Genomic DNA, 27,552 nt, shown 5'->3' with positions numbered 1-27,552 from the left:
GAACTGAGTCCAGGACCTCTGTGGATAACCAAATCTGCCAATGTTCAAATTCCTTCTAGAAAATGCCACAGCATTTGCACAGAACCTGAACACATCCCCTTTAAATTGTGTCTAGATGACTAATGACACCTAAGGCAATGCAAATGCTATGCAAATAATTGTCATACTGCATTGTTTAGGGAATAATAATGAAGAAAACGTCTATATCTATTCAGAATGACACAGTTTCACGCCCCTGCCCCTAAATATTTTGGATCCTTGCTTTTTGAATCTGTGGCTTTAGATCCTGTGGGATGTAAGTCTGGATGTAATAGGATATTGAGACCAGGAGAGAGTAGAATAACGGCCACTAGAGGCTGCAAGGGGGTGGGGACAGAGGGGGGTGCCGCATAACAGGTGCCTAAACCCAGGTAGGTAGGAAGACAAAGTTCTAGTGTTCTGCAGCACAGTGGGGTGACTGTAGTTCCAAAAAAACTTACAGATCTTAAAAAAGAACTGGGAGATGGAGTTCAAAACATCCAGACACAAAGAAAGGAGGGGTGTCAAAGGAGACCCAGACTCAAGTTTACCCAAATCTGATGGTTACACATTGTGTCCATGCTCCAAATATTGTCCTGAACAATTATTTTAAATCAATGAAAATGAAGAACATATGTGGCAAACAAAAAGATCTCCACACACACAACTGACCCAGGATTAAGACTCTTAGAGGAATTAACCCCTCTTCTTTCTCTGACCACCCATCACCCATGCCTCTCAGTAACCCCCCCATCACCCCTTGCATGAGATGTCTTCTAGTCTGCTCCCCCTCCACTTCACCCCCATCTGTCCTGTCCCTCTGTCACTGCTCCCTAGTGCCCTGTCGCTAACACCTCATTTCTCTTGTGTCCTCTCCTGTCCCTTCCACTCCCAAGACCCCCTCCTCATACCAGCTCTAACCCCAGCCCTCCTCCATTGGGCCCTGGCTCTCACCTCAGTGAAGTCTGCAGCTTCTTGGGCAGCTTTCTCTGGGCTCCGGTTTTTATGCCTCTGAGGAGAAAGGAGGGGGTGAGGTGGAGAGGGAGTCAGCCAGTGAGGATGGAGGTGGGTGAGGAGGCTCAGCCGCCGAACAAAGCTGCTTCATGGCAGGGAGTGCTGTTCTCTACCTCAGTTTCCCCCAAGACCCTCTAATCCCTGATCCCAAGCATATCTTCCCTTCCTCCTTCTCTGACCCTTTCTGTTGTGTTTTTGGGCTGTGCATCTATTCAATGACTCCTTCGTTCGTCTGTGTCTGCCTTTATTTTTTTGTTTTTTCAGTGGTACTGGGGTTTGAATTCAGGGGCTCATGATTGCTAGGCAAGCACTCCACTGCTTGAGCCACATCTCCAGTGTTTTTTTTTTTTTTTTTTTTTTTTTTTTGCTTTAGTTATTTTTCAGATAGGGTCTCACATTTTTTACCTGAGACTGGCCTGGACTGTGATCCTCGTACCTATGCCTCCCTCATAGCTAATATTACAGCCACCATAACCATGTTCTTATTCTTACTGACAGGCTGGCCTCAATCTCGATTCTCTTGCCTCTGCCTTCCCCGTGCTGGGAGGGCAGGGTAGTCCCCAGGGTGGGTATTACTATGCCCGGCTGTGTATCTGTCTGTTGTGGTTTTTCCCTTCCTCCCTTGACCACCTCCCACCTCCTCTCTCTCCATCTGCACTAGCATATCTGAACCTCTGCACCCCTCCCTCTGCTTCCTCTGCTCCCAGCATCTGGTGTCTCTTGGGTGAGACAGCACTAGGGATGCAGGATGGCCCCCATGACAGCCTTAAGCCAATAGCTCCAAAGGTGAGAACCCCCACAACACCCCCAAAACGGTTCCTAAACATTTATAGGATAATCAATTGTCTTTTGAGATGTTTATTTCTCTCCCTCTTTGCCCCAACAGCAGTCATTTTACTCCTGGCCTGTCCCTCTGTTCCTGAGTTCTCCTCCATTCTGTCTCATTCTCTTTCCAATGAAGGGCTGCACACCCTTTAAGATGCTCTCCAGCTTCCCACTGCTGACCTGGTGCTCCATCTTCATACCAGCCCCACCCCTTAAGTGGCCATTTTGGACAGGCCCCAGCCCTTCTCATCTCAGCTGAGAGAGGAAGAGCCCAGGAGAGGGAGTGGGAGAGGGAGGGCCACAAAGACCCTTGTCCTCAGGCCCCCTTTGTGCTGCCTCAGATCTGAGGGAGGCGGAAGAGGTGGGAGGAAGACGCTCTTAGGGAAGAAAGTGACAAGAAGGTGTAAATGGCTTTGCTGGGAAAGAGGAAGGGAAGGAGGGGTGATGCCCCAGGGCAGGGGACAGGCAGGAAGCGGGGGTGATGCTAACCTAGAGGAGGTTACCTGAGACCACAGAGACCTTACTGTCCTTGGCCAGTTCTGGGAATAGACACATCAGGTCCAAACCTATCTCTCAATCTCTCAGTCTCTCTCTCTCTCTCTCTCTCTCTCTCTCTCTCTCTCTCTCTCTCTCTCTCCCTTCCTCCCTTCTTCCCTCCCTCCTCCCTCCTCCTTCTTTCAGCCCCTCTCCCTCTCTCACTATCTCTTCAAAGAAACCCCTTTCAACAATGAATAGGGACTTTGAAATGAGGGACAGGATTATAAAACAGGTCCTGGGTGGGGTGAGTACTTGTGGACAGGGAGGGTGAATATGGTGGATATACTTTGCATGCTTATAGGAAATGGAACATTGAAACCTCATGTAATTGTTTTAAGTAAGGGGAAGGGGATGAGAGAGAGGTCATGGGGGTGGATCTCACTAAGGCATATTGTAAGCCTATATGGAAATGTCACAATGAACCCCTGTACAACTGACATTTACTGATAACGATGTTTTAAAATCAAAGAAGCCCCCAGCTCTGGGATCTGCTATACCTCCTGACACCAGGAGAGGGAGCCAAACTCAGGCCAGGATGGGCAGCGCTATGGGCCCTGGGCCGCTGACTGTCGCACTTCACAGCACACCTACCTCTGCTTCTTGCCTTCCGCCCTGAGCTTTATTAATGAAGCCAGCGAATTGGGATTTCGTTTTGTTTTACTTTATTTCTTGCAGTACTAGGGTTTGAACTCAGGGTCTCACCCTTGCTAAGCAGGCGTTCTACTTTGACCCACACCTGCAATGAATTTCTGTTTTTAAAAGAAGTGCTTACTGTTTATTACATGCATGCATGAAGATAAAATAATGAAACCCATGGAAAAATGAAAAAATAAAAGGCAAAAGTGAGCCTCGCAAGGATAAGGCCCAGAATTCAAACCCCAGTACCACCAAAATTGTAAACAAAAAAAAAAAAAAGGAAAGGAGAGAGGGAGCAGGTAAGAAAGGGTAAAAGGGGTGAATTTGATCAAAGAACATCATATGCATGTGTGGAAATATCACAATGAAACCCCTCTGTACAATTAATAGGTGGTAATTAAAACAACAAAAACAAACAAAAAGACATACTCATGATTTCTGGGTCTTCTTGCCAGAGGTCAGTTTAGGACCAGGGATGTTCTTTATCCTTTTCAATACCATGTCTTCAGTGCTCAGAATTAAAATGAAGCTGGGCACACCGTTTGTGGAACCTCATCTTTGGCTATCACTGGCAAGAGTGACATTGCTTGTGTCCCACCAAAGAAAGCCATAAGTACAAAGCTCAAAGCCACAGGAGGACACTTCACACAGATGAACAGGACTTACCAATGGCTCTTGGCTGGAAAGGAGGGACTCCTGAGTGGATGGGGGAGGTTTCCATCTACCCCAACAGTTTTTGTCTGTGTGTGGAAATCTTAACCTCTCTGAAATCATGGCTAAGAATTGTTTTCCTCATCCCCATCCTTCCCCTCTTCACAACCGACCTCTGCTGAGAACACCCAGGGCCAGCTAAATGACCAAGAATCCACCCTGTTCCTTTCCCATCAAGTACTCAAGAAATGAGACAAGGGGATGTAGTCTGTCCCCAAATAATAATGTATGTCCAGCGCCTGAAGGAACAAGGTTGTAAATTCAGAGACAGAAGGAGAAATGGGAGGGACTGAGTTGGGTTTTGCTGTTTTGTGGTCGTTTGGGTGGTGCTGGGAATCGAACCCAGTGTCTTGCACATGCTAGGTGAGGGCACTACCTCACCCTAGACCTTGAATTTTCTTTTTATCTTCTCTCTTCCACTTTAGAAGTGGAAAATGTGCATAAGGCACAGAAAGTTGAAGGCCAAACATTGGCTACATAGTGAGACACTGTCTCCAAAAAAAAAAACCCCAAAAAACAAAAATCAGAAAAGAAAAAAATGCATATGATGGCGTGGACAGGACAGTGAGAGATAGGTGATAGGTAAAGAGATAGATTATAGATGATGGATAATTGAAAGCTATATAGCTAAATAATGGTGCAGGACCTTCATCATGAGTTAACATAAGTATTTAGAACTGTGCCTGCTACTTAGGGAGTACTCCAGAAATAGGGGAGGTGGCTAGTTAGTTATGCTAGGGCTAGTTAGTTAGCTATCTTTTAGACATCTGCATGGATGGGTGGGCAAATGGATAAAACAGAAAAAAACACAAAGAGTTAGAGACAGTGTTTGCATCTGAGATCAGATTCTTGCTGGGCACTATGGTTCATTCATGTAATCCTAGCTACTTGGGAGGCTGAGATTAGGAGGATCAGCTCAGGTAAATAGAGACACCCTCATCTCCAAAATAACCAGAGCAAAATGGATCTGGAGGTGTGGCTCAAGCAGTAGAGCACCTGCTTTGCAAATGTGAAGCCCTGAGTTCAAATCCAGTCCATTCGTGCTGCTCTTCAGAGTTTGGGGATGGAATAAACATTTTCGGGGTGAAGCTGAGGGATGATAAGACATCGTGGCTTCTGCGTTGAACCTTTACTGCACACCCGGGTACTGTGCAAACGGCTTTCCACAGATTATCTCATTTAACCTGCAAAGTTGCCCTATAAAATAGGTGCTACCATGGCCCTCCTCTTGCAGAGGGAAAGGTAGGTTCTGGAAGTCCAGAAAACAGCTCAGAAGAGACAATCTGAGGTGAAGTCCAGCCACACGTCATTTTACTCATTGTCATTTCCATGTTCAGTCACATGAAGCCAGCAAAAAACATCACATATTCCCACAGATTAATTCTTTAGGCTTAAGTCCCAGAAGAAAAAGGAGCTCACTCGAAAGTTATGAACATTCGGGGATCTGTAGTGAATTTCCAAATAAACTTTCAGCAATGCAAACCCATTTTCGCTTTCACTCACAGAAGAGAAAGGTTTCCATCTTGATTCTTATTTCAGTTTTATTTACTTATTTTGGTGGGACTTGAACTCAGGGCTTTGCATTTTCCAGGCAAGCACTTTACCACTTGAGCCACACCTCCAGTCCATTTCACTCTGGTTATTTCAGAGATGAGGGTCTCAAAAACTATTTGCCAGTCTGGCCTTAACCCACAATCCTCCTGATCTCTGCCTCCCAAGTAGCTGGAATTACAGGTGTGACCCACCAGCACCTGCTTTTATTTCACTTGACATTAAAGTGGATGTACATTTTCTTATCAGAATTCTCTAGTATAAGATGATTGAAAATTAAAGATAAGCCAGCTATTTCATTGTTTATTTTGAATTACTTTGTTACTTTTTTCTCTTTTTGGTGGCACTGGTGTTTGAACTCAGGGCTTCACAGTTGCTAGGCAGGTGCTCTTACCACTTGAGCCACTCTGTCAGTCCATCATTTGGAATTACTAGTGTACTAAATTACCTTTGAATGCCCAATTATAATAATTCAGCAGAGTTAAGCCTATTAACATATTATTTATTAATACATTAAACAATGTCAATGAACTTGAGTTATATTCCCTTACATTTGTGTATAGCATTAAAATTTACTATTGATAACAGAAAGAACCTTGAATATACATTGTAAAAAATATAAACTAAAGGTCAGGTGTGGGTGGCTCGCACCTATAATCCTAGCTATTCAGGAGGCAGCGATCAGGAGGATTTTGGTTCAAGGCCATTCCTGGCAAATAGTTCATGAGACCCTATCTCAAAAATACCCAACGCAAAAGAAGGGCTGGTGTACTTCCTCAAGTGGGGCAATGGCAGGTGGGCAAGAAACAAGGTAGGAAGTCACTGTCTACTTGCCCAGGGAGACAGGAAGTTTCTTGTGGGGTGGTGAAGATGGAGAGAAGGGCTGGTTTTGGGATATATTTCAGAAGATGATTCAGGAGCAGGCAACTGTTACCTATGGGAGCACTAGCAAAGTTTGGATGAGGACATTGTGGTGGTGACCCCTTCCCACAGTGAGGAGTGGAGTGGGGTTCAGGCCTGGTGTGGGGGACCAGTGGCTGGAACTCTGACTGGGGCAAAAAGAGGGGGAAGGGAAGGAGGCACAGGCTGAGGGGACAGAAACATCAACTGGCCTCTATGGACTTGGACAGATGACCCTGTGCCGGGGCCCAGGAGATGAAGAAGGAAGGAAATCATCACTGTGGCCCAATTGGGCTGTGGCTACTGGGATGTCCCTACAAGGACCCTTAGGGGCCACAATCTCACCGCTCAACAATAAAAGCAGGAAAGTCATGGCCTAGGCTCCAGCCACAGTCCAGATGTCATTGTCTGTGGTGTCATTGATAAACAGATTGTGGAAGTGACAGAGATGGGTAGATATGGTGGCACTGTCTGCAAACCAGCCCCATCAGCACAGACACCTCCTAACCCTCCCTTCCCAGCCAGCACTTCTGGACTGTGCAAAGCCTTTCTTTTGAAAATTTAGTTTTCTTTTCCCATTCCTAGTCTCACACTCTGTCCTCGGCAATCACTAATGTACTCCTGAATTTTTACTTTTACATCCTTTTTCTCTTTTTTATTAGTGTATACTACTTGTACCAAGGGCTCTCACTGTGAGATTTCCATATATGCACATTAATGTTCTTTGATCCGATTCACCCCTTCCCCTCTTTTAGAGCAATTTTTAACATGTTTCCTTTTCCTATTTTCATAAAAATATATGAAGTACTTTGGTTATATTCACCCCCCCCTTCAGTCTCTCACCTTCCTCCTCCCTCTGGTTCTCACCCTAAAACAGTCCCCTCCCCCATTCTAGAGTCATGTCTGTTTTAGGTCTGGATTCCACATGTGAGCGAGATCATGAGATATATGCATTTCTCGGTCTGGCATTTTTCACTTGACATGACTTTCAGCTCCTTTTTCTTTGCTTTTTTTTGGTGGTAGTGGGGTTTGAACTCACGCATACTGGGAAGGTACACTACAGCTTGAGCTACGCCCTCCTTTCTACAAGGCGAGAACCAGTCCCGACCACCAGGTGGCAGCCTTGCTGCAGTGCACCTATACAAACAATTGTGGAGATAGTTGTCCTTAACCAACAGCGTTTCCTAACCCACCTCCCTAAATTCCTGCCCCAGCCCAGACTCCACGGTCCTGCCATCTTTTCACAAATTTACCCTTCTTTGCCTAAGAAGTATAAAAGCACCCAGCGAGGGCCGTTTCTTTGGATCCCACAGAGATAAGTAAAACTTGTACACTTTCTTGCTCATCTGCCTCTCGTTGATTTGATTGCCAGCCCAGCCCTAGATCCCTCCAGGATGGGCACTGAGGACCTCCAGCCTCCCCTGCACTGGCAGCAGGGGTGTGGAGGGCCGAGTGGCAGAGTATAGGCAGATGCCAGGACACCAAGGTCAGCACTGGAGCTACACTATGGGGAGTTCAGCCCAGAGACCCCGCTCCCCTCCCAAGGCCAGGCACCTACTCCATGGGGTTACCTCCTGGATAGAAGGAATCACCCTGGACTGCAGGGTACTGCTGAGCTGGGGAAGGCAGACACTGTAAGGGAGCCCGCAGAGCTGTCCCAACCCCTCCTTCACAGAGCCAGAGGATTGTCTTGGCAAAACTGCCCACCCAAGAGACACTGGTACTTAGGGGTCCCCCGATGAAATGCAGTGACCTAGCTGTAAGGATGAACAAAAAGCCATGTTAGGATTGGACCCCCTACTCTTGCAGGCAGCTTACTAGCGCCTCACCACCTCCTGGAAAGACCATTATATCTAGCCTCAAGGAAATGACAAGCTACCACCTCGCCAGGGGGTACCAAGCCGAGCACCTTATCTACCTAGTTACCACTTGTCTCCTCTAGCTTCCCCTGGCATGGTTGACTCCACTCCGGAAGACTCTTCCCACCCAGCGGAAAATTTTTCCGCTCCAGACCACTCCCCCGAATCTACTCCACGTCTGTAAGCGGCTGTGGGCTGCAGCTCTCTTGCTGGGAGCCGCTTCCACAAGGTTCCTTCCCCAACAATAACTCCATGCACTGGCATTTGATCGTCTCTCTGCCTCTTCCATTTCTAATACTAGCTACAGCAGTAACTCAGAGAAGGAGGTGGACAGACAACTGGGGAATGCCTGAACCCGCGCCTCTCTCCAGCTCGGCAGGATGGAAGCGGAACGGCCGGGAATTGTGCTGTGTCCCAGCCGTGCGACCCAAACGCGCAGTGCGACACAGGAGAGCTTCGAACTCGTGCAGTTAGACACTTTTATTACTCTCGATGCTGGTGAACTGTCAGGGACGCGCTTCTGGGACATCTCATCGGGCGCCTGCAGCCTTGCCCCTGGTATAGTTTCTCAGAACCACAGCCCCCCTCTTCCACGTCCCCACTGTGTCCTGGGAGAGAGACAAGACCCACACCCTTGTCCTCAGCCTCCCTTCATCCAGGAGCCTCCGCTCCTTTCCGGGGCTCCTTTCCCACATGGGCCGGGTCCTGGGCCGGCCTGCGCTCCTGTCGGGGAAAGGTTGGTGGGATGGAGGGGGGCAGTGAGGGGACGCCGTCACTGGGCAGGAGAACCGCACTCAGGAGGGGTAAGGGTCGAGGCCTCATAGGGAGGGAGGGCAGGGCAGGGGTGGTAGCAGGGTGGCCGCAGGCCGACTACCCCAGCGGCCAGGGCGGGAAGGCGCCGCCGCCCTCGGGGCCTGGTGCCGCGGTCCCCTGGCTGGCTGCCGCCCGGCCATGGATGCGCTGGTGGCGCAGCACGTGCTCGCGGCGCCCGAAGCCCTTGCCGCACTGCCAGCAGGCGAAGGGCCGCGCGCCAGAGTGCGTCTTGCGGTGGCGCACCAGGTGCTCACGCCAGTAGAAGGTCTTGCCGCACTCGCAGCACGCGTGCGGCTTTTCGCGCGCCGGCAGCGGGCGCAGCGTGAGGCCTGGGCTGCCGGGGTGCGTGCCGCGGTGGCGCCGCAGGTGCTCCTTGCGCCGGAAGGCCTTGCCGCACTCGGGGCAGGCGTGAGGCTTCTCGCCGGAGTGGCTCTGCCGGTGGCGCAGCAGGTGCGCTGGCTTCAGCGGCGTCTTGCCGCACTCGGGGCAGGACGCGGCGCCTGGGGCTGCCAGGAAGACGGGCAGGCCGGGCGCCAGCGGGGCCGGCGGGGGGCTGCCCGGTTCCTGCTTGTAGGGCCGCGCGGCCAGGGCATCCCCGGTTGCCGGCGCCTCCGACTCGGGGGCGGCGGCTCCTGCGGGGAAAGGCGCTGGGTCAGGCAGCGCAAGCAATCGGAGGGCAGGCAGAGCCGCTCACGGCTCACAGAGGGCCACCCACCATCTGTGCTAGCTGCGCATTAAAGAGTCCCGAGCTTGCGCCCGGGAGCACGGGGCGGGAGGAAGGCGGTACCCAGTGAAGAACAGGAGGATGAGTGCAGGGGAAGGGGACAGATGGACACATGTGTGAGGAACGATAGGCAAATAGAGGGATGTGAGACCAAGAGCTGGGAAACTGACAGACAAGTAGGAAAGGATGGGTGGGCTGACTACGTGGAAAAGGCTGGGTGGTGTCTGTGGATCTTGGCAGACAGGTAGGCAATGGGCTGGAGGGGCAGTCAACTGGGTGACAGAGGAGCCTTTGAGACCCAGCAACCTAGACTTGGTCAGTTCTACATCATGAGCTTAGGTGATCATCTTCTGCCTGGAAGCACTCCTCCTCTCCCAGAGCTGGGTCTTGCATCTGTGTCCCTGCCATCCCTGCAGAACCTCTTCCTGCATACAGCCAGCATCCCTGGCTGCTGCCCCACTCTCTTTTTTTCTGAAGAGCCATGGGAGGAGCCCTCCTCATCTTTACTGTGCAGTTTGGGCAGTGCTGACCTCACAACTAACTCAAGGCAGGCACATGTGCCAGGCCAGGCATCACACCCTGGCCAATGATACCAGGGGGCTGAGAGGAACTGGGAGGGTGCTCCTGAGACTTGGGGAGGTGGGGACTGGCTATGTGGAGGGCCACAGCTTTGATATCTGCAGTTGCAAAATGCAGGTAAGAATGACTCATCTCATTTGGCATGGTGGTGCACACTTGTAATCCCAACAGTTGGGAGTAGAAGGCAGAAGGATCTCAAGTTCAAGGGCAGCCAGCTACACAGAGAGACCCATCTGGGAAAAAAGGCCCCATCTCTGGAAGAACCACTGTGGGGTTTTGGTGCCCGCCTCACACCAACAAGCCAATACTTGTCACTGAGCACTCTCCATCCTGTGCCTGATGTGAGGGCTGGGGACATGTCTGAGTCATCCGAGACTGGTAAGGGCAGGAGGTCAATCCCTGCCTGGCCTGGGAGTCATGGAGTCCCAGTGCTGGGTGTCCCCAAGAGAAATGTGGTAAGGGGTAAGTTGCTCACCTAAGGGAGTCATCCCACTATCCTCCTTTCCAACACTGACCCCACAACCTTCTGCCAGGTCCCGGGATGCCTTCATTGCTGACAACCGATCTGGGGAGGTCGCTGGGCCCTGAAACGAGACATCACATCCCAAATGGAGAAACTGGAGTGATAGTTGTTATTTTTCTCCCTTTCCTCCCTACCTTCAGCCAGTCATCACAGCCCCTCTGTGCAGTGGGGGAAGCTGGCCATGTGTTGGTGGACACTCAAGCCACCCTACAGAAAGGCCCAAGGGCAAGGATCTGAGGCTTCCACCCCCCACAGTGCCAGGGAGCTACCTTGGAGGCAGATCCTCCAGCCTCTACCGCCCCCCCCTCTCCCAACACCGTAACTGATCTGAGGGCCCCTGAGTCAGATACACTTGCCCAAGCTAGTCCACCTACTGACCCTCAGCAGCTTCCTAAGCTGATAAGTGTTTCTAGTTTTAAGCTCCTAACTCGAGTCATTTTGTTAAACAGCAACAGATAACTCATACATATGCTTTAAATCTTACTTTAGCTTCTCGATGCCCTTTGTGTAAACTTCAGGAGAGGACATAAACGCTATGTGTAGCTCAGAAAAACACAAAGTAAGATCAGAACCAGAGCTTTTCCCAGAAAATACAGAAGACACCTGCTGAGCTGGATGGTACCTGGCAGGAAGCCCCAGGTTCAAGAAAAAAAGTTTCTTTACACTGTCATCATCATCCCTTAAAGTTTACACCCCAGGAAGACAGAACTCCTCAGGTGCTCATGGGTGAGAGAGGAGCTGGAGTTGAGTGGTCATGTCACATTTTACCTGTTTTAGGCCCTTTGGACTGTGGCCAGAGATGGCCTGCTTCATGAGAAGCAGTCCCAGCCTGTTCTGAAAGCACAAGGGTCCACAGTTGCCTGGTCTGGGTATGAGGTGGCAGGACGGACAGTTTAGTGGTCAGCTCTCAACCTGGTAGACTGTGAACCGGTTCCTGACCACTCCAGCAGCTCTGGGAGTTGTGGGCTATGGGCGCTGTCCCCCTGCTTGTTCCTGTGATGGCCCCAGACCTTGAAAATCCTCTGGCTCCACCTGTAGCTGGGCCCCTGCCTTCAACTCTAATCTCAGGCTACAAAGTCTCTGTACCTTATTGGTAGGTTTACCAATGACAGGCCATCCTTGAGTATCTGAGTTAAACCCCACCTAGCTGCAAAGTGTCAGTCCATCAACCCCTGGCTGGATTCGAGTAGCTCAGATTTCTACTTGGGATTCTTCTGTCTAGTTCCAATGAGACAGGTCTACAACATTTGCTTTCTTGGGCTATCCTTATATAGCTAGGTTGGATTGGGGGGAAGAGGGTTCACAGCCTTTAAAAATAAGCTGATTGTGTTCCTCTTTTTTTTTTTGGAGGTACTGGGGTTTGAACTCAAGGCCTACACCTTGAGCCACTTCACCAGCCCATTTTTGTGATGGGTTTTTCGAGATAGGGTCTCTCAAACTATTTGCCCAGGCTGGCTTAGAACTGTGATCTTCCTGATCTCTGCCTCCTGAGTAGCTAGGATTACAAGTGTGAGCCAGTGGCACCTGGCACTGTTTGTGTTCTTAATTTGTAAAATGTAAAAATAATCCATTCCTTGGAGATCTGGCAAACACACAGGACTGTTGGGGCTTGATGTCTTTTTTTTTTTTGAACTCCACCACTTGAGTTAGTCCACCAGCCCTTTTTTTGTGATAGGCTTTTTTCAAGGTAGAGTCTCTCAAACTATTTGCCTGGGCTGGCTTCAATCCTCCTGATCTCTGCCTCTCAAGTAGGTAAGGATTACAGCTGTGAGCCACTGGCACCCAGCCTGCCTGGCCTGATGCCTTTTTCTGGCTGTCAGACTCCAGATCCTCTGCTTCTTCATGAACGTATTTTTTTCCTCTAGGCTTCACATGCCTGTGTAGGTTGTACAAACCCCAGCAGAGCCCAGTGTCCAGGCTGCACTGGCTTTTACCACCAATGGTCATTTGTCATCTCATTCTGTTCCCGGGCAACATGCTAATGGTTTGTGCTGAGTTGTTTAGTTTTGTTTTTTTAATGCAGCACTGGGTTTGAACTCAGGGCCTGCACTAACTAGGCAGATGTTCTACCACTCTACCATTTGAGTCACGCTCCCCCCTCCCAAACCGCCCCCAAGCTCTCTTATTCTTCTCAGAGAACAAGTTTTGGGCTTTGTTGCTCAACATGCCCTGACTTTTTTTTTTTTTTTTTTTTTTTTGCTAGTTTCTGCTTTTACACTTAGTTATTAATTTGTGCTATTTTCCCATGCGCTGCCTCTGGAGCCCCAGAATTTCCCTTAATTCCTGACCTCAGCCAGACTGACCTGGGCACTCCCCCTTGTTGTGCTAACTGGGCACTGGCCATTGCTGCTTCTTCCTCTTTGCAGCTCCCTGGCCCACCCACCAGCCTTTCTTTGGGTTTCCCAGGCTGGCACACACCCTGCCCCCACTGTCTCAAATAATCCTCTCCAGCTACTGTATGCTGAGACCAGAGCTGAGTGACTACAGGCAGGTCATTTGATCTCTCTGACCAGATCATATTCTCTCTCAACAGAAATGGGGAGGCAGACTGTGCCCTCCCCAGCTTTGTCAATGGTGCATGTCAAGACAGGGCAAGGGTTATTTATTCCCTCCAAAATAAACATTTTCTTAGCACCTACTCTGTTCCAGGGGCTGTGTTAAGCACCAGGCACACATTAGTGAACAAGAAACAAAGAGCTCCTCAGTAAGGCCAAGTACACATCCAACTAGAGTTGGCCACACCATCAAAAGGAAACACATTAGGGCTGGATATAGCGATACATGCCTGTAATCCCAGCTACTCATGAGACAGAGGTAGGGAATTGAGACCAGCCCAGGCAAATGTTAGCACTAGATAGGGATCTGACATACAAACTAAAAGCAAAAAGGCCCAGGGTGTGGCTCAAGTGGTAGAGTGCTTGCCTAGCAAGTGTGAGGGTCTGAGTTCAATGGAAGGAATTTTTTTATTCTACTAGATGTATACATTAACTGGGTGCCAGTGGCTCACACTTGGGAGACTGAGATCAGGAGGACTGAAGTTCGAGGCTAGACTGGAGAAATAGTTCATGAGATCCCATCTTTAAAATAACCAGAGCAAAGTGGGCTGGAGGTGTGGCTCAAAGTAGAGCACCTGCTTTGCAAACTTGAAGCCCTGAGTTCAAACCCTAGTCCCACCCAAAAAAATTAATAAATAAATAAAAGTAACTACCACCCACTTTTACCATCCTTACCTCAAAGCACATTTTAAAGCCACAGAAAGAGGCAATGAACTCAAAGCAGTAACAACTACTCACAGATGTGGCACCTGTGTGCCAGGTCCAGGTCCTGTTCTGAGCATATTCCTATACTGCCTTGTTCATTCTTCCCACCACTCACCCAGAGCCCCTCCAGCAGGGCCACCGCCTCCTCGCCGTTCTGGGGCCGCCGGCTGCACACCCAGGCCTGGACCTCAGCAGGCAGCGCGCTCAGGAACTGCTCCAGCACCAGCAGCTCTAGCATCTGCTCCTTGCTGTGCACCTCAGGCTGCAGCCAGTCGCGGCACAGGGCACGGAGCAACCCCAGTGCCTCACGGGGCCCAGATGCATCCCCCAGGTGGAAGTGGCGGAACCGGTGCCATGGCGAGCCCAGGGTCAGAGTCTCCACTGACTGGCTCTCCTGCTTCACGGGTTGGGGCACTGGGGCCTCCATTGGGCCTTCTGGGTCAGGTGGGCAGCACCTGCAGGAGAAAGGATCAGAGATATAAGGGCCAGCCTGGTTTTCCTGAGACCCATGTCAAAAGCAAGCAGCTGTGGAGTCCCAGGCACAGCTGGAGTGAGCCATTGCCCTGTGCCTTGGTTTCCTTCCCAAAGATGAGCTGCCCTTGCCTGCCTGCTCCCTGGCCAAAGGCAGGACGGGAGCCCTAGAAGGCCCACTCTAGGGGCCCACTCTAGTGCTGATGAAAGGGTGGCTATGAGCCCCTCCTGACATTCCTAGTTCTGCCACCAAGACATCAACTTTTTCTCTGAAGTACTAGAGAGGTCTACCAGCATTGGCTTTCTGTTGAAACTCCTTGTTTTCAAACTTAATTAAATTAAAATTTTAAAAAAAAATTCCCCTCCTAGGTCTGAAGGGACTCAAATCCGGGCCCTACTCCTTCCTGGGGTGACCCCAGGCATCATGGTAACTTAGTCACCTCCAAGCGCCTTCCACAGTTTCCTTGTGAGGATTAAACAAGAAAACATAAGAAAGGCAGGGGGCAGAGGTTCAAGCCTGTAATCCCAGCTACTTGAGAAGTGGAGATCAGGAGGATCATCGTTAAAGGCCAACAGAAAGTAAGACTCCATCTCAATAACAAAAAAGATGGGCCTGGTGGTGTGTGCCTGTAATTGCAGCTAGAGGAGGCATGAGTAGGAGGATTGAGGTCCAGGGCACGCTGGCCAGGCAAAAATTCAAGATTTTATCCAATGAGCTGGTGGAGTGATTGAGCGGTAAGGGCTCCTGCCTAGCAAATGTGAGGCTCTGAGTGTTTAAACTCCAGTGCTACCAAAAGAAAAAAAAAATCCTATCCAAAAAATAACGAAAGCAACTGGAGGTATAACTTAAGTACCACATTTAAAAAAAAAAGAAAGAAAGAAAGAAAAGGGCTCCAAATAGGGCCTGGCAGGTAACAAGAAATATGAGTTCCTATCAGAATTGTCATTAAGGGGCAGACACTCCAGGATGCCACCAGAAGCCACACCCCGGCCTCTTCTCATGAATTGCTGTGGATGGAACTGTGTCCCAAATTCATGTGCTGCTACCTAACCCTACTGTGATTGGTTTGGAGATGTGGTTTTAGGAGACAGTGAAGGTTGAACAAGGTCAGAAGGATGGCACCCACCTGGCACAGAACTGTGGACTTTCAGGAGGAAGGGAGCTATTTCTCCCTTTCTGCCAATGAACCCATGGCTCTCTGCAAGGGGAAGGGGCCCTGGCCAGCCACCTGGCCACGCTGGTACCCTGACCTCCCACTGAGAGGTAAGTTCAGCTCAGGCCTTGTTATATCTGGGTGGTGTGAAACAATTTACTCCTTGGATCTGGAGGCTAAAATCTGAGATCAGAGTACAACATGGTGGGCTGTGTCCCTATGTGGTGGGGACAACCATCCCCAGCTGTCCAGGGACAATTCATAAGGACAGACATCCCTGGTTGAGAGCCACTGGCCCAGTGGACAAATATTGACTGTGAGGCCTGTGTACCTACCAGCTATGTGTCCTTGGACAAGGTGTGACAGCACCTTTACACACTCTTATCCATCTCCATTCCCTTGGCTGTAAAATGGGGAGGAAAAATAACACTGGCCCAATAGTGCCAGTGAGAATTGATACATACAAGGAAAACAAAAGGCTGAGAAGGACATCTGCAATTATCCTAGGCAAATCAATTCAGTGTTCACTACCATCATGACTTTGTCTTAAGTCTCTTGTGGAGAACTAGGACAAGATGCTGGGAAACACATACCCAGAATAAAATACAGAAACAGTCAGGCAATGGTGGCTCATACCTGTAATCCTAGCTAATTGGGAGGCTGAGCTCTGGAGGATAGAGGTTCAAGGCCAGTTTGGGCAAATAGTTTGCAAGACCTCATCTCCAAATAACCAGAGCAAAATAAGAGTGGAGGTGTGGCTCACGTAGTTCAGCGACTGCTCTGCAAAGCACAAAGCCCTGAGTTCAAACCCCAGTCCTGTCAAAAAGAAAACAAAAACAAAACTACGTAGACATATGCATGTACGTAATGTAATTAGAAAAGGCATAGGCGTTCAAGTAGGACAAAAAAGAGGGTGAGTCCACCGGGAAGAAGCAACTTCTGCCGGTCATGGCAGTCTCTAAAGCCCTTCCTGCACATTAACCAGTTTAGTCCCGTGCAACAAGCTCACGGCGCAAGTGCTCTTAACCGGGAAGGAAATGCACAGGGCAGCGATGCTTGTCCTGGCGAATGTCCACTCTACAAGGTGGAAGCACACATGCGAAAGCACATAAGGAGAGCTGCCCTCCTCTGAACCGCTCCGGAAAACGAAGTAGGCCTGGCGCTCCGGACTCCTCTGTAGGGTCGGGTTCCCATCCGGCTTCAACCCTACACCGTCTCCAGCATTCCCGTGACCCCACTCCCGCTTCCCACGCCCTCCCAGCGCCCCACCCAACTCCATGTCTACGCTTCCACCTCCAGGACCCCCGAAGCCTCCGGTTCCCGGCCCGCCCCCAGCCCCTCCCCCTCCCTTCCTTTCTCCCTCCCCCTCCTAGCCCCCTCCTCATCCACTCTACCAACTCCCCCATCCCTTCCTCCTTCGCCCCCGCCCCGCTCCCCATGGTTTGTCCGCCCCTAATCCCCCAGTCCCTCCCTCCTTTCCTCTTCGCTCACCTCACGCTCCAGGGCGAGGTCCCTCAAGCCCCCTCACCTTCCCGCACATGCGCACAAAAGCTCACCGGGACTCCATGCCCCGGCAGGCTTTGCGCCAAACTCACCCGTCCCCCTTCCCACCACCGCTTTCCCTCTCCCCAACCGGAGGCGCGCGCTCTATTCTACAACTCCCCTAGTCCCCGGTTTCGTCAAGAACTACATTCCCCAGGAAGCATCGTGGGAAAACTGGCTTCCTATTGGTTCTCCTGGGACAACCCGTGCACGCCAGTGTGTCCCCCTTCTTGAGCCTATACCAGCGTCAAAACTACACTTCCCAAGATGCACCGGAGCGTGGCCTACTCCCTTTTGGCCCCCGCAGGCACAAACTGAGCACGCCAAAGCTTTGGACTACGCTTCCCAGAATGCACTCGGAAGCTTCCCATTGGCTCGCGAGCGGCCCAGGAACATGCGCAGATTAGCCAAGGGAAGGAGTAGGTGGATCCATGGCCGCGTTGTTGCGGAGACTGGCGGAGGCTGGGCACTGCCCGGCATTCGGGAAATGAGAATTTGGAAGCTAGAATCACGGCAAGGAAGAGGAAGAAGAGGAAACGCCACTCCCCCGCCCGGGCCTAACTAAACAGTGCGGAGGCTGGAGCTGGGAGTCGGGACCTAAGCGGCTTCGGAGATGAGCCGACGTGGGAGCCCTGGCTCGGCCTTCACTGTGCGAGCTGGGACCAGTACCGCCCTCTCTGTGGCCTCAGTCTCCCCTCCTGTGAACGAGGGGAGAACACTGCCTGTCCTGCGGCCCGGATGGGTCCCCATCGCGTCTCGAGATGGAAGTGCAAGAGGCGGGTCAGCTGCGTCTCCTGGGTGGAGGTGCACGGTGCAGTCGGCTCCCGGCCGGGCAGATGGGAGACCCCTTGTCGTAACGGGGACAGCGACTGGCACAGAGCTTGCAGTCGTTCAGCGGAAATTGGTATTGTCTTTACAAATTCGCAGGACAGCATCTTTGCCCTGGGCTTTAGAGCTGTTAATTAGGGGACTTACGACTTGATGACCAGCCTCCTCACGTGGCCACCTGTAAACACAGTTCCGTGGCATTTGTTCTTTTTGCTATGCAACATCACCACCATCCACCTTCAGAACGTTTTTAAAATCTCCTCCTGTTAATTCCTCGTTTTTTATTCCTAGATCCCTTAATCTCGTTTACATTCGAAACTGATGGCCTTTTTTTTGGGAGTCAGGATCTCGCTATATAGCCCAAACTTGTGATCTCCTGCCTTAGCCTCCCAAGTGCTGGTATTACAGGTATGTACCACTATACTGGCTCTCCCACAGGATTTTTTAAAAGGCATCTCAAACCTACGGTGGCAGCCAGGTATGATGTTGAAGGAATGTAGTCCCAGCTACTCAACTGAGGCAAGAGTATTGAGAGTTTGAGTCCAGCCCAGGCAAAGTTAGTAAGACCCTGTCTCAAAAATAAAATAAAAACAAAATGGGCTGGAGTTGTGGCCCAAGTGGTAGAGCACTTACCTAGCAGGTGCAAGACCCTAAGTGTAATCCTCGTGCTGCAAAAACAAGCAAAAAAACCCCTAAGGTGGGCAGTAGAGAATTTTTCACTCTTCCCTTCCCACAAAGAAATTTGTTTCTTCCACAACTTCACCATGGTAGAACACAAGTCCATGAGCTGGAGGTGTGGCTCAAGTGATAGAGTGCTTGCCTAGCAAGTGCAATACCCTGAGTTCAAATCCCAGCACTGCTCAAAGAGAATACAAGTCTATCATTCACCCAAATGTTCAAGGGTGACCCTTGGTTCTCCTTTTCATCACCCCCACATCTACTCTTAACAGTAGGTCCCCTTTGCTCTGCCTTCAAGACAATTGGACTTTATTCACACCTTCACCCCCCTCACTACCACCTGGTCCAAGTCCCTGTGACCTCCCTGAATATTGTTTGTGTCCTCTCTAGCCTTCTCCACCCCTGTACCCAGCCTTATCTGGACACAGCCAGAGGCATTTTTTAAATTATTTATTTATTGTGGTAACGTGTACATAATACGAAATTTGCCATATTAACTTTTTGCTTTACAGTGCTGGGGTTGGAACCTAGGACCTTGTGCATACTAGGCAAGTGCTCAACCTCTGAGCTACATCACCAGTGTATTTCCCACTTCTGAGTGTGTGGTTTGGTGGCATTTAAGTACATCCATTTTGTTGTGCATCCACCATCCACCTCCAGTACATTTTTACCTTGCAAAACCGAAACTCCTCACCCATTAAACAGTAACTTTCCTCTCCCTCACTTTACCCCAGTTCTGCCAGCAAATATTCTACTTTCTGTTTCTATGAACTTGACTACTCTAGTTAACTCACATAAATGGAATCATACAGTATTTTTCCTTTGGTGAATGGCTTATTTCATGTAGCTTACCATCCATGTTGTAGCATGTATCAGAATTTCATTTTTAAGCTGGTCATGGTGGGGCACACCTGTAATCCCAGGGGGATTGTCTGGGCTACCTAGTAGGATCTCACCTCAAAAATCAATAAATAAAAATATCCGTGTGCATGAAAATAGGGCATTTTGTTTATCTGCTCACCAGAGAGCTCTTTTTTAGACATAAATAGGGTCATGTGTGTCTTTTGCTTAAATCCCTCCAGTGCAAACCTGGATCCTGGCCTGCACAGTCCCCCACAGGCCCTAACCCCTTCAGACCCAGAGTTCTTCCATCGGCCTTTGTGCATGTAATACACGGGGATGGGGAGCGGGGCAGAAGCTGCAAGCCTGGCGAAGGGCTCAGCGAGTGGGCTGGGCGAATTTTCCTGCTTGGGCAGGAGCCTATAAGCTAGGTGCAAGGTTCACACAGGCTGTCAGCCCAACTGCACTTCCACACTTGCTCACTGTGTGCCTCTAGCACGGGGCTTCTCAAAGTCAGGTCTCCAGACGTCACCTGGAATTTGTTGGTCATGTGAACTTCTGGCCAGAAACTCAGGCAGAGGATCAGCAATTTGTTTTAAGGAGTCTCCAGGGGAACCCCCACCCCCACCCCATGCATCCCGCCTGCACACTTCAGTGTTCCTGTGAGGATTCGTGAGCTGATAACGCTGCAAGCCTCCAGCACATTGCCTGGTGGGAGTTTTAACACTGGCTATTTTTACTTCACCTAGGTTGAGTAACTAAGAAAGGCAAGCCCAAGCCGGATGCAAAAGTGACTGTGGCCCCTCGCCCACGTACGTGTTAGCAAAACTGCTAATTTCCCCGCGGAACAATGTCTGTCTACCTCTTTGTTGCACTCACATGTATCAGACACATCATGATACACTCACTGTGCGGGTGCTGGGGACGCGAGGCCGCGGACGAGAACAGAACTCACGCCTGGCCGAACTACCCGGCGGAGATGTGGGCGGAGCAGGGCCTTACCCGTCTAAGCCAATCAGAGCCCGTCCGCTATCCCTGCCAGTGATTGGTGGAGGCTAAGGAAATGTGGAGATGGATTGGCTGAGGTATTTGTGGGCGTGGTTTTCCCCATTCTTAAAAGAGGTAAGCCGGAGCTAAAGATCGTCCTGCCTGTTCTGTCTGCGGTGACGTCTTAAGCGTGCTACCGTCTGGGTGCCATGAAGGGGTGGTGGCTGGAGCTCTACCTGGGATGGAAGGGGGGAGCAGACTGGGTAGGTCCTTCATGACATGGTGAGCGGCCTCAAGCCACTCTGGCTCAAGTTGTCTGTTCTTGAAACCTAAAAGGACCGCACATCCAGGGCCAGCCTCGTGGGATTACATCCCGTGTGGTGCACCGTGCGCAGCACTTGGCTTGATGCTCAGCCAAGGCCATCTTTTTTGCAAACACGGGGCTTTTGCTGGGTCCTGTTCACAACACATTGCAATGATGATGTGTGTAGTGTCCTTACGCACCATTCTGCAGGGGTGTGTAATGCACCACAAGCATTGACAAGGGATGGAAGGCTCCCTGGAACGTCTTCCTTTTCTTCACCAGGTAGCACCCTCAGTGATCAGGTCAGATGCCCCCTCCTGCAGGAAGCCTTCCCACACCATAGCTGAGCTTCCACAGGCCGCCCTCCTTCCCCATCTCATGCTCTTTTTTTTGTGATTGCACTGCACAGTCCCAGGCCAGGGACTCCATAACAGAAACCATGTCCTGCCGCCTGAGGTCCCCTGCTCCCAGCCTGGGGCTTCGCGGGGAATGAGGAAGAGCAGGAGGAAAGTGGTTGTTCCCCCAACTTCCCAAGGGTGAGAATTCCCTTGGCAATAAATTCAGCTCATACCCTCCTAACGCTTCTCTGCTCTTTTGTAGCACTGCTATAATTATTACTCAAAATAATAATTAACGTTTTTTGTGTGAATGGTGCTTTGAAGCAGCGGGATACTCCAGGGCAGGGCCAGGGTTTGGTCGCGGAGGAGGGGGTCAGGTTGTCTTTATTGGACAAATGATGGATGAATACGTGAGCGCAGGAGGGAAGCATGAGCAAGCTGCAGTGGCCATGTCCCTCGGTGCCCCGAAGCGGGACGTCCTGGGGAGGGAGGGGAAGGCTGTGTTGTCTGGAGCCCAGGGCCCCGGGAGATGTTTGGATTAAATTAATAAACGAATTACTTAATAATGGGTTCGCATCCCCCATGATCTCATCCCACCCTCATGCTCTCCTGGAAGACACGGGGCACATCAAAGCGTGCGGATTTCACAGCTGGGATGAGTGAGGCTGGAGAGGCAGGTGGGCATGGCACAGGCGAGGCCCATTCAAGTGTAACGAGAATAAAATACCGAAAGATTTGCTTGTAACCCCAGCTACTGAGGAGATAGAGTGCGTATTTAGAAAGCACAGGCTCCAGGGGGGACCAGGCCAGGTTTCACAGCCAGTAGCGGGCCTCGCCTGGCGCATCTGTGGGACCTCTCCGCCGCTTGGGGACGCGGTCCTCCTAGGCGCACAGACCACGCCAGGGGCCAGACTGGGCCGGACAGGGACAGGACGCGTAGTTTCTCGGGGGAGGATCCCGCGGCCCTGGTCCTACCCGCCTCTCTCTGGGGAGGCTGGGTTGGACGGATGCCCTTCCAGACCCCCGATTCTGGTGTGTGTGGGGGGGTGGGGATTCGATTCGGGTAAACTGGGGTAAGGGGTAGAAGAGCCCTCTGCTGTCACCCATGGCTGGGTGCGCGTGGCTCCCTGCAGCAGGGTGGACGCCTTCCTCTCAGGATCATGGCCCTGTGGTGGGAAGAGGCGGCCATGGAGAGCATTTGGGCTCCAGTGAGAGTCCCAGAGAGGGTCAAGTTCCTGAGGAGGAACCAGGTAAAGTATGGGTACCGCACACATTGGGTTTCTGCATAATCCCGGTCCAGGAGGCGGAGAGCCTGGCTGCCAATGGGGAAGGACTGGGGTTGTTCAGGAATTGAGGTTAGTGGTTTCTGCTGTTCTTGTGTGGTGTTATTTTTGACTATCCTCCCTCCTCCCTCCTCCCCCTCCTCCTCCCTCCCCTCTTCCCCCTCCTCCTCCTCCCCCCTCCTTGTCTCCCTCTACCACTTGAGTCAAGGCCCCAGCCGGTTTGTTCTGCATTTTGCTTTTGAGACAGGGTGCTGCTAACTTTACCCAGGCTGGCCTCAAACCTCAGATCCCCCTGTCTCAGCCTCCCGAGTGGGCATGAGCCACTGGAATCTTGTTATGAACTTAGGTGTCTCCTACAGAACCTGCAGTGGAGCACTGTGACCTGGATGGGAACCAGCACACTGGTTTTAATTTCCTCATTTTTTCTTACTTATAAAGGAAGATGTATTACCTTCATGTCCTCTTTTGAAATTAGCGTATGTTAAATGGTAGGTAGTGAGAGGCTTCCTCCTGACATTTCCATACGTGCATAAAATGCACTTTGAATATATTCACCCTGGTTTCCTCATTTCTTTGGCCCCCTGGTCGGCCAGACTGGGGACAGATGAGGTTCCCTGCCCTGGGTGCCTGGGATTTTCCTCTAGTTTCCAGGTGTCCAGAGGCAGCTTTGGTGAAAGTAGTCAGTTGTGGGCCCTGGAACTGTTCTGAAATCAGAACTATAGGTGAGATGATAAAGGCAGCTGTGGTGGTCCCAGATGGCTCTGTGGGTTGGTCCCTCCCTTCGGAGGTGAGATGCTGGAATGGAGGAATGGAGACCATTTGCTGGTTTCACCCTCTGTACTTACATGCAGTCACTTTGTCCATTAGATGCTCATGGTGAGGGTAACAAGGACTGGAGTTTGCAAGTGGCTCCATGCTCAGGAGCACTGGCCTCACCCTGTGAGGGCTAACCCTAAAAGAGTGAGCAAGTAGGGGTGTGTCCCCAGTGATACCAGCAATGCTGCCACAGCTAAAGTTTGTGCATCCAAGAAACCCGGGGGAAACCCCAGTTTGGTGCCTTCTGTGACTGTGCCTTGAGGGCCCAGCACGGGAAACCCCACATGTTGGACACCTGAGCCAGGTCTTTTCCTTCCTTCCTCCCTCCCTTCCTTCCTTCCTTCTCTGCCTCCCTTCCTCCTTTCTTTTCTTCCTACCCTTCTTCTCTCCTTCCCTCTCTTTTTCTTTCTTTGGAAGTACTAAAGTTTGAGCTCAGAGCTTTGCACTTGCTAGGCCAGCACTCTACCACTTGAACCACATCCCCAGCTCCCCCCTTTTTTTGCTTTACTTATTTTCAGATAGTGAGAGGATGGGGTTGGGGAATTGGACCACCATCCTCTTATCTTTCCCTCCCAACTACAGGGGTGTACCACCATGCCCAGCTTGGTTTTTGAGATAGGCTCTTACTAACTTGCCCAGGGCTAGCCTTTAAAAAGGATCCTCCTCCCTCTGCCTCCCAAGTGCCTGGGATTACAGTTGTGAGCCACCTTTCTGGCCATGTCTTGTCTTTCTAAGAATCAGGGCACCCATTCACTCTTGCCACTCTGGCCCATTTCATTAAGTTTAGATTATAACAAACTCACAGTGGACTCCCATCTAGAAGAGTTTACATTGTGCGTAGTTGGTAGGGCAGGAATGCTGACCTCAGCTCTGGGAGCAGTGCAGGCCAGGGGCCATGGCAGCTCTGGCCACATTTTCATCAGCTGATCGATACATAGCCTTGTCTTGTGAATGCTTCTGTTTAGACACTCTATTTGATGTGTGTTGTGATCCACAGCATTGAAATCATGACCAGCAGCCCTGTAATTCAGGTCAGAGTGATTTTCTTTTTTGTGGGACTGGGGTTTGAACTCAGGGCTTCACGCTCACAAAGCAGGTGCTCTACCATTTGAGCCATACCCCCAGTCCATTTTGTTCTGATTATTTTGGAGATGGCATCTCTCTTTTTCAGTACTGGGGCTTGAACTTAGGGCCTACACCTTGAGCCTCTCCACCAACCTTTTTTTGTAGGATGTTTTCAAGATAGGGGCTCTTGAACTATTTGCCTGGGTTGGCTTCGAACCATGATCATACTGATCTCTGCCTCCTGAGTAGCTAGGATTGCAGGTGTGAGCCACTGGCTCTGGCTTGCTGTTGTTTTTGAGACAGGGTCCTGATACCTTCTTTTTTCCTTTTTTGCTCAAACTGGCCTCAAAACTTAATCCTCCTGCCTTTGCCTCCTGAATAACTGCGATTACAGGTGTGAGCCACTGTGCCCAGCACATGTCATCTTTTCCTTGGGGCTCACCATGGCCCTTTTGTGATTGGCTCTTACACAGTGGAAACACCAAGAAAAAGCAGAAAAGTGTGGGACACATGCAGTAAGTAGATTGTGAAAAGGGTCCCATGTGCAGGAGAGGCCTGCCATAAGAAGGCACCATCTCAACGCTTTGCCTGTGAGTGATGGGAAAGCCACAAACTCACCCAGTATTCATTTTAGCGAGCATGTGGATTCACAAATGTGGAGTCCAGAGATAACCAGCAGCATGTACTGTGTTGTTAAAAACGCTCTCTTAATCGGGTGTCATGAGTCTGAATGAACTGTCTTCTACAAGTGGTTATTTCATTACAATTGTCACTGCAATATGATGTCTAGAATAAAAGTCAATATGTGTACTTGCGAAGGCATTTAGCCTTTCTTGTTTTATTTAAACATTCTAACATGTACTCGACTTCTATATTTGCATTTAATCCGTGGGTCACGATATGTGTAATGTATGCTTACTTAACTAGTTAAAAAGCTATGTTGGTGTGGTTCACAGTACCATAAAGAACACTGTCTTTGTAAAAATGAAGAAATATGAAGCAGTTTCTTTCTAATGTAAAGCATCCTCAGAGAAATGCCCATGGGGAATTAAAGCTTTATATCTACTTTCTGAAAACAACAAAACACACAAAAAACCCAAAGTTGGGCATTGTGGCACACACTGTAATCCCATCACTTGGGAGGCTGAGACAGAAGGATTGGCAGTTCTAAACCAACCCAGGCTACCTGGCAAGACCCCATTACCTTTGTCAAGGAAGAATCTCAATCAAACCACTGCCAGCAACATGGGGGGTGGCAGAGGCCTGTGCCAGTCACCTGCAGGGGCTTGGATAGGCTCAAAGGCTGCTGTCCCCACTGCCTTTTCCTCCCTTCAGAGGGAGCTGAAGGTGCTGGTCAGGCCACTTGACTAGTACCACCTCCCAGGGGGATGTGAGAAGTGGAACCAGGCACCCAAGCATTTTATGTTGCGTGATACTGAAGGGAAACCGCCCCAGATAAATAAGTGCCCACAGATAAGAGGAGGGCTGTGGAGTTTACCCTGCATGTTTTATAGCTCTGCCAACAACCCACCCCCAGAAGAGGAATGGTAACAGGTTTTACAGTTTATTTACATCAGGACAATTTGTCAATGCCAACATGAAGGAAGCCTGAAGGGTGCACAGTTTCTTATCCTTACTAAAGGAAAACAAGGTCTATGGTTAAGGAGGGGCTTGAGTGTTTTGTGTGGTCAGCCTTTTTCTACTTGCCATCAGGAGTTTCAGAGAATAAGAAGTGTGGTGTATAGCCAATCCACCCCTCCAGTCTCACCTGGGGCTTTCTACATTTATTTATTTTTTATTTACTTACGTATTTATTTTTGTGGTACTGGGGATTAAACCCAGGGCCTCAAGATTGGTAGGAAAGCACTCTACCAATGACCTATGTTTCCCAATCCTTTTTATTTATTCATTAATTATAATAATTATTATTTTCACAGTACTGGGTTTCAACTCAAGGCCTTTCACTTGCTATACAGGTGCTCTGCCACTTCAGCCACATCCCCAGCCCGCTTTTTATTTTGAGTTTCAAGACAGGCTGGCTTTCACCTACTGATCATCCTGTCTCCGCCTCCTGAATGCTGGGATTACAAGTATGAACCATCATGGCAGTCCTCCACCCCCATCTGTTCTTTATTGTTTAACAAGTGTAGTTAGAGACGAGCATTTCATTCTTAAAGAAGAAATGGGTATTTATGCTTTCATGAATCAGCCTGGGTTTGAGTCTTGGCTTTGCCCTTGTTGCTGTGGGATGCCATTACTGTAAGGGGATGGCATGAGGGGGTGGTGGGCACACAGGGGAGGCCCCTCACTTGGCTGTGGCTAAAGGATGCATGGGAATGAGTGGAAGACATGTGGAACTAGCTAGCACACTCCTGGGAGCATCCTGGGTCTTTGTGGCTGTTGTCCAGTTGGTCTCAGGTGTGTAGAGAAGTTTCTGAGGAGCCTGGAAAAGTGGGCTAGAGCCACACAAAGAAGTGTCCTAGAGGCCGAGTTGAGCACCTCCAGCAATTTCATCTTGCGGTAATGGTTCCAACTCTTTTTGGACAAGTTTGGGACATTTTTATACTAGAAAAATCATAGTTTGCCTGGAATTCAAATTTAACAGGGCATGCTGTAATTTACCTGTTACCAGCACATCTCAACTTTGGCGTGGGTAAGAATCCCTGGGGGACAAGGTTAAAATGCAGATTCTGACACAGCCAGGGGCAGGGAGGGGCCTGGGACTCTGCATTCCTCATGGGCTTGTGGGTGACACTAATGTCACAGGCCTGAGGTCCATACTTGAATAAGGGCCCACACCTCCTCTTAGGTGTGGAGGGAAGGAGTGGAGGTGAAGTTTAAGAATATAAGTTTACAATTCCTGGTGAAAACTCAAGAATTGGTTGCTAATTAAAAGAATTTGAAAGGATGTGTGTGGGGGGAGGGCAGACTTTACAGGAATCTTCTTCAACAGCTGCACACCCTCCATCTCTGATCTGCCAACTGCAGCTGTTCCTGGCACTTGGTGTGAGGTGACAACCTCAGGAGGAAAATACAAGGGGGTAACAATGGGCTCTAAAGAGCAATCTGATCCCTGGGTGAATGCATTAAGAATATCCCCCCACACCCCTGCCTTCCCTTTCTTTTTTGGCAGTTCGAGGCCGGTGTTCTACCATCTGAGCTGTACCCCTGTTGCTTTATGTATTTTTCAGATAGAGTCTCAGGCTTTCTGCACAGGCTTTGGATGCTGATCCTCCTACCTCCGTCTTCTGCATAGCTGGGATTATAGATGTTCACCACTATGCCCAGCTTGCTTT

The 27,552-nt window shown here is 50.2% G+C and overlaps 1 protein-coding gene across 5 annotated transcripts; it reads right to left on the bottom strand.

Moving 5' to 3' along the window:
• Window positions 1–8,516: 8,516 nt before the first annotated feature.
• On the bottom strand, window positions 8,517–20,449 carry Znf444 (zinc finger protein 444). 5 transcript variants are annotated; one of them, XM_074058498.1, is made up of 5 exons: window positions 20,372–20,449; window positions 18,579–18,613; window positions 14,066–14,405; window positions 10,643–10,751; window positions 8,517–9,496 (listed from the first exon to the last, which is right to left on the bottom strand). In XM_074058498.1, exons 3-5 carry the CDS (start codon window positions 14,375–14,377, stop codon window positions 8,922–8,924), a joined length of 996 nt encoding a protein of 331 aa, XP_073914599.1. In that variant the 5' UTR covers window positions 14,378–14,405; window positions 18,579–18,613; window positions 20,372–20,449; the 3' UTR covers window positions 8,517–8,921. The 5 variants fall into 5 exon arrangements, with proteins under 5 accessions (XP_073914599.1, XP_073914598.1, XP_073914597.1 ...); XM_074058497.1 differs by having other exon boundaries at window positions 20,343–20,438; XM_074058496.1 differs by lacking the exons at window positions 18,579–18,613; window positions 20,372–20,449 and adding exons at window positions 16,212–16,391; window positions 17,067–17,248.
• Between the last annotated feature and the right edge of the window lie 7,103 nt (window positions 20,450–27,552).

This window comes from Castor canadensis, chromosome 16 (assembly GCF_047511655.1).
Source record: "Castor canadensis chromosome 16, mCasCan1.hap1v2, whole genome shotgun sequence".
NCBI lineage: Eukaryota > Metazoa > Chordata > Mammalia > Rodentia > Castoridae > Castor > Castor canadensis.
The sequence above is the reverse complement of the archived record's forward strand: the minus strand, read 5'-3'. Positions and strand labels throughout refer to the sequence as shown.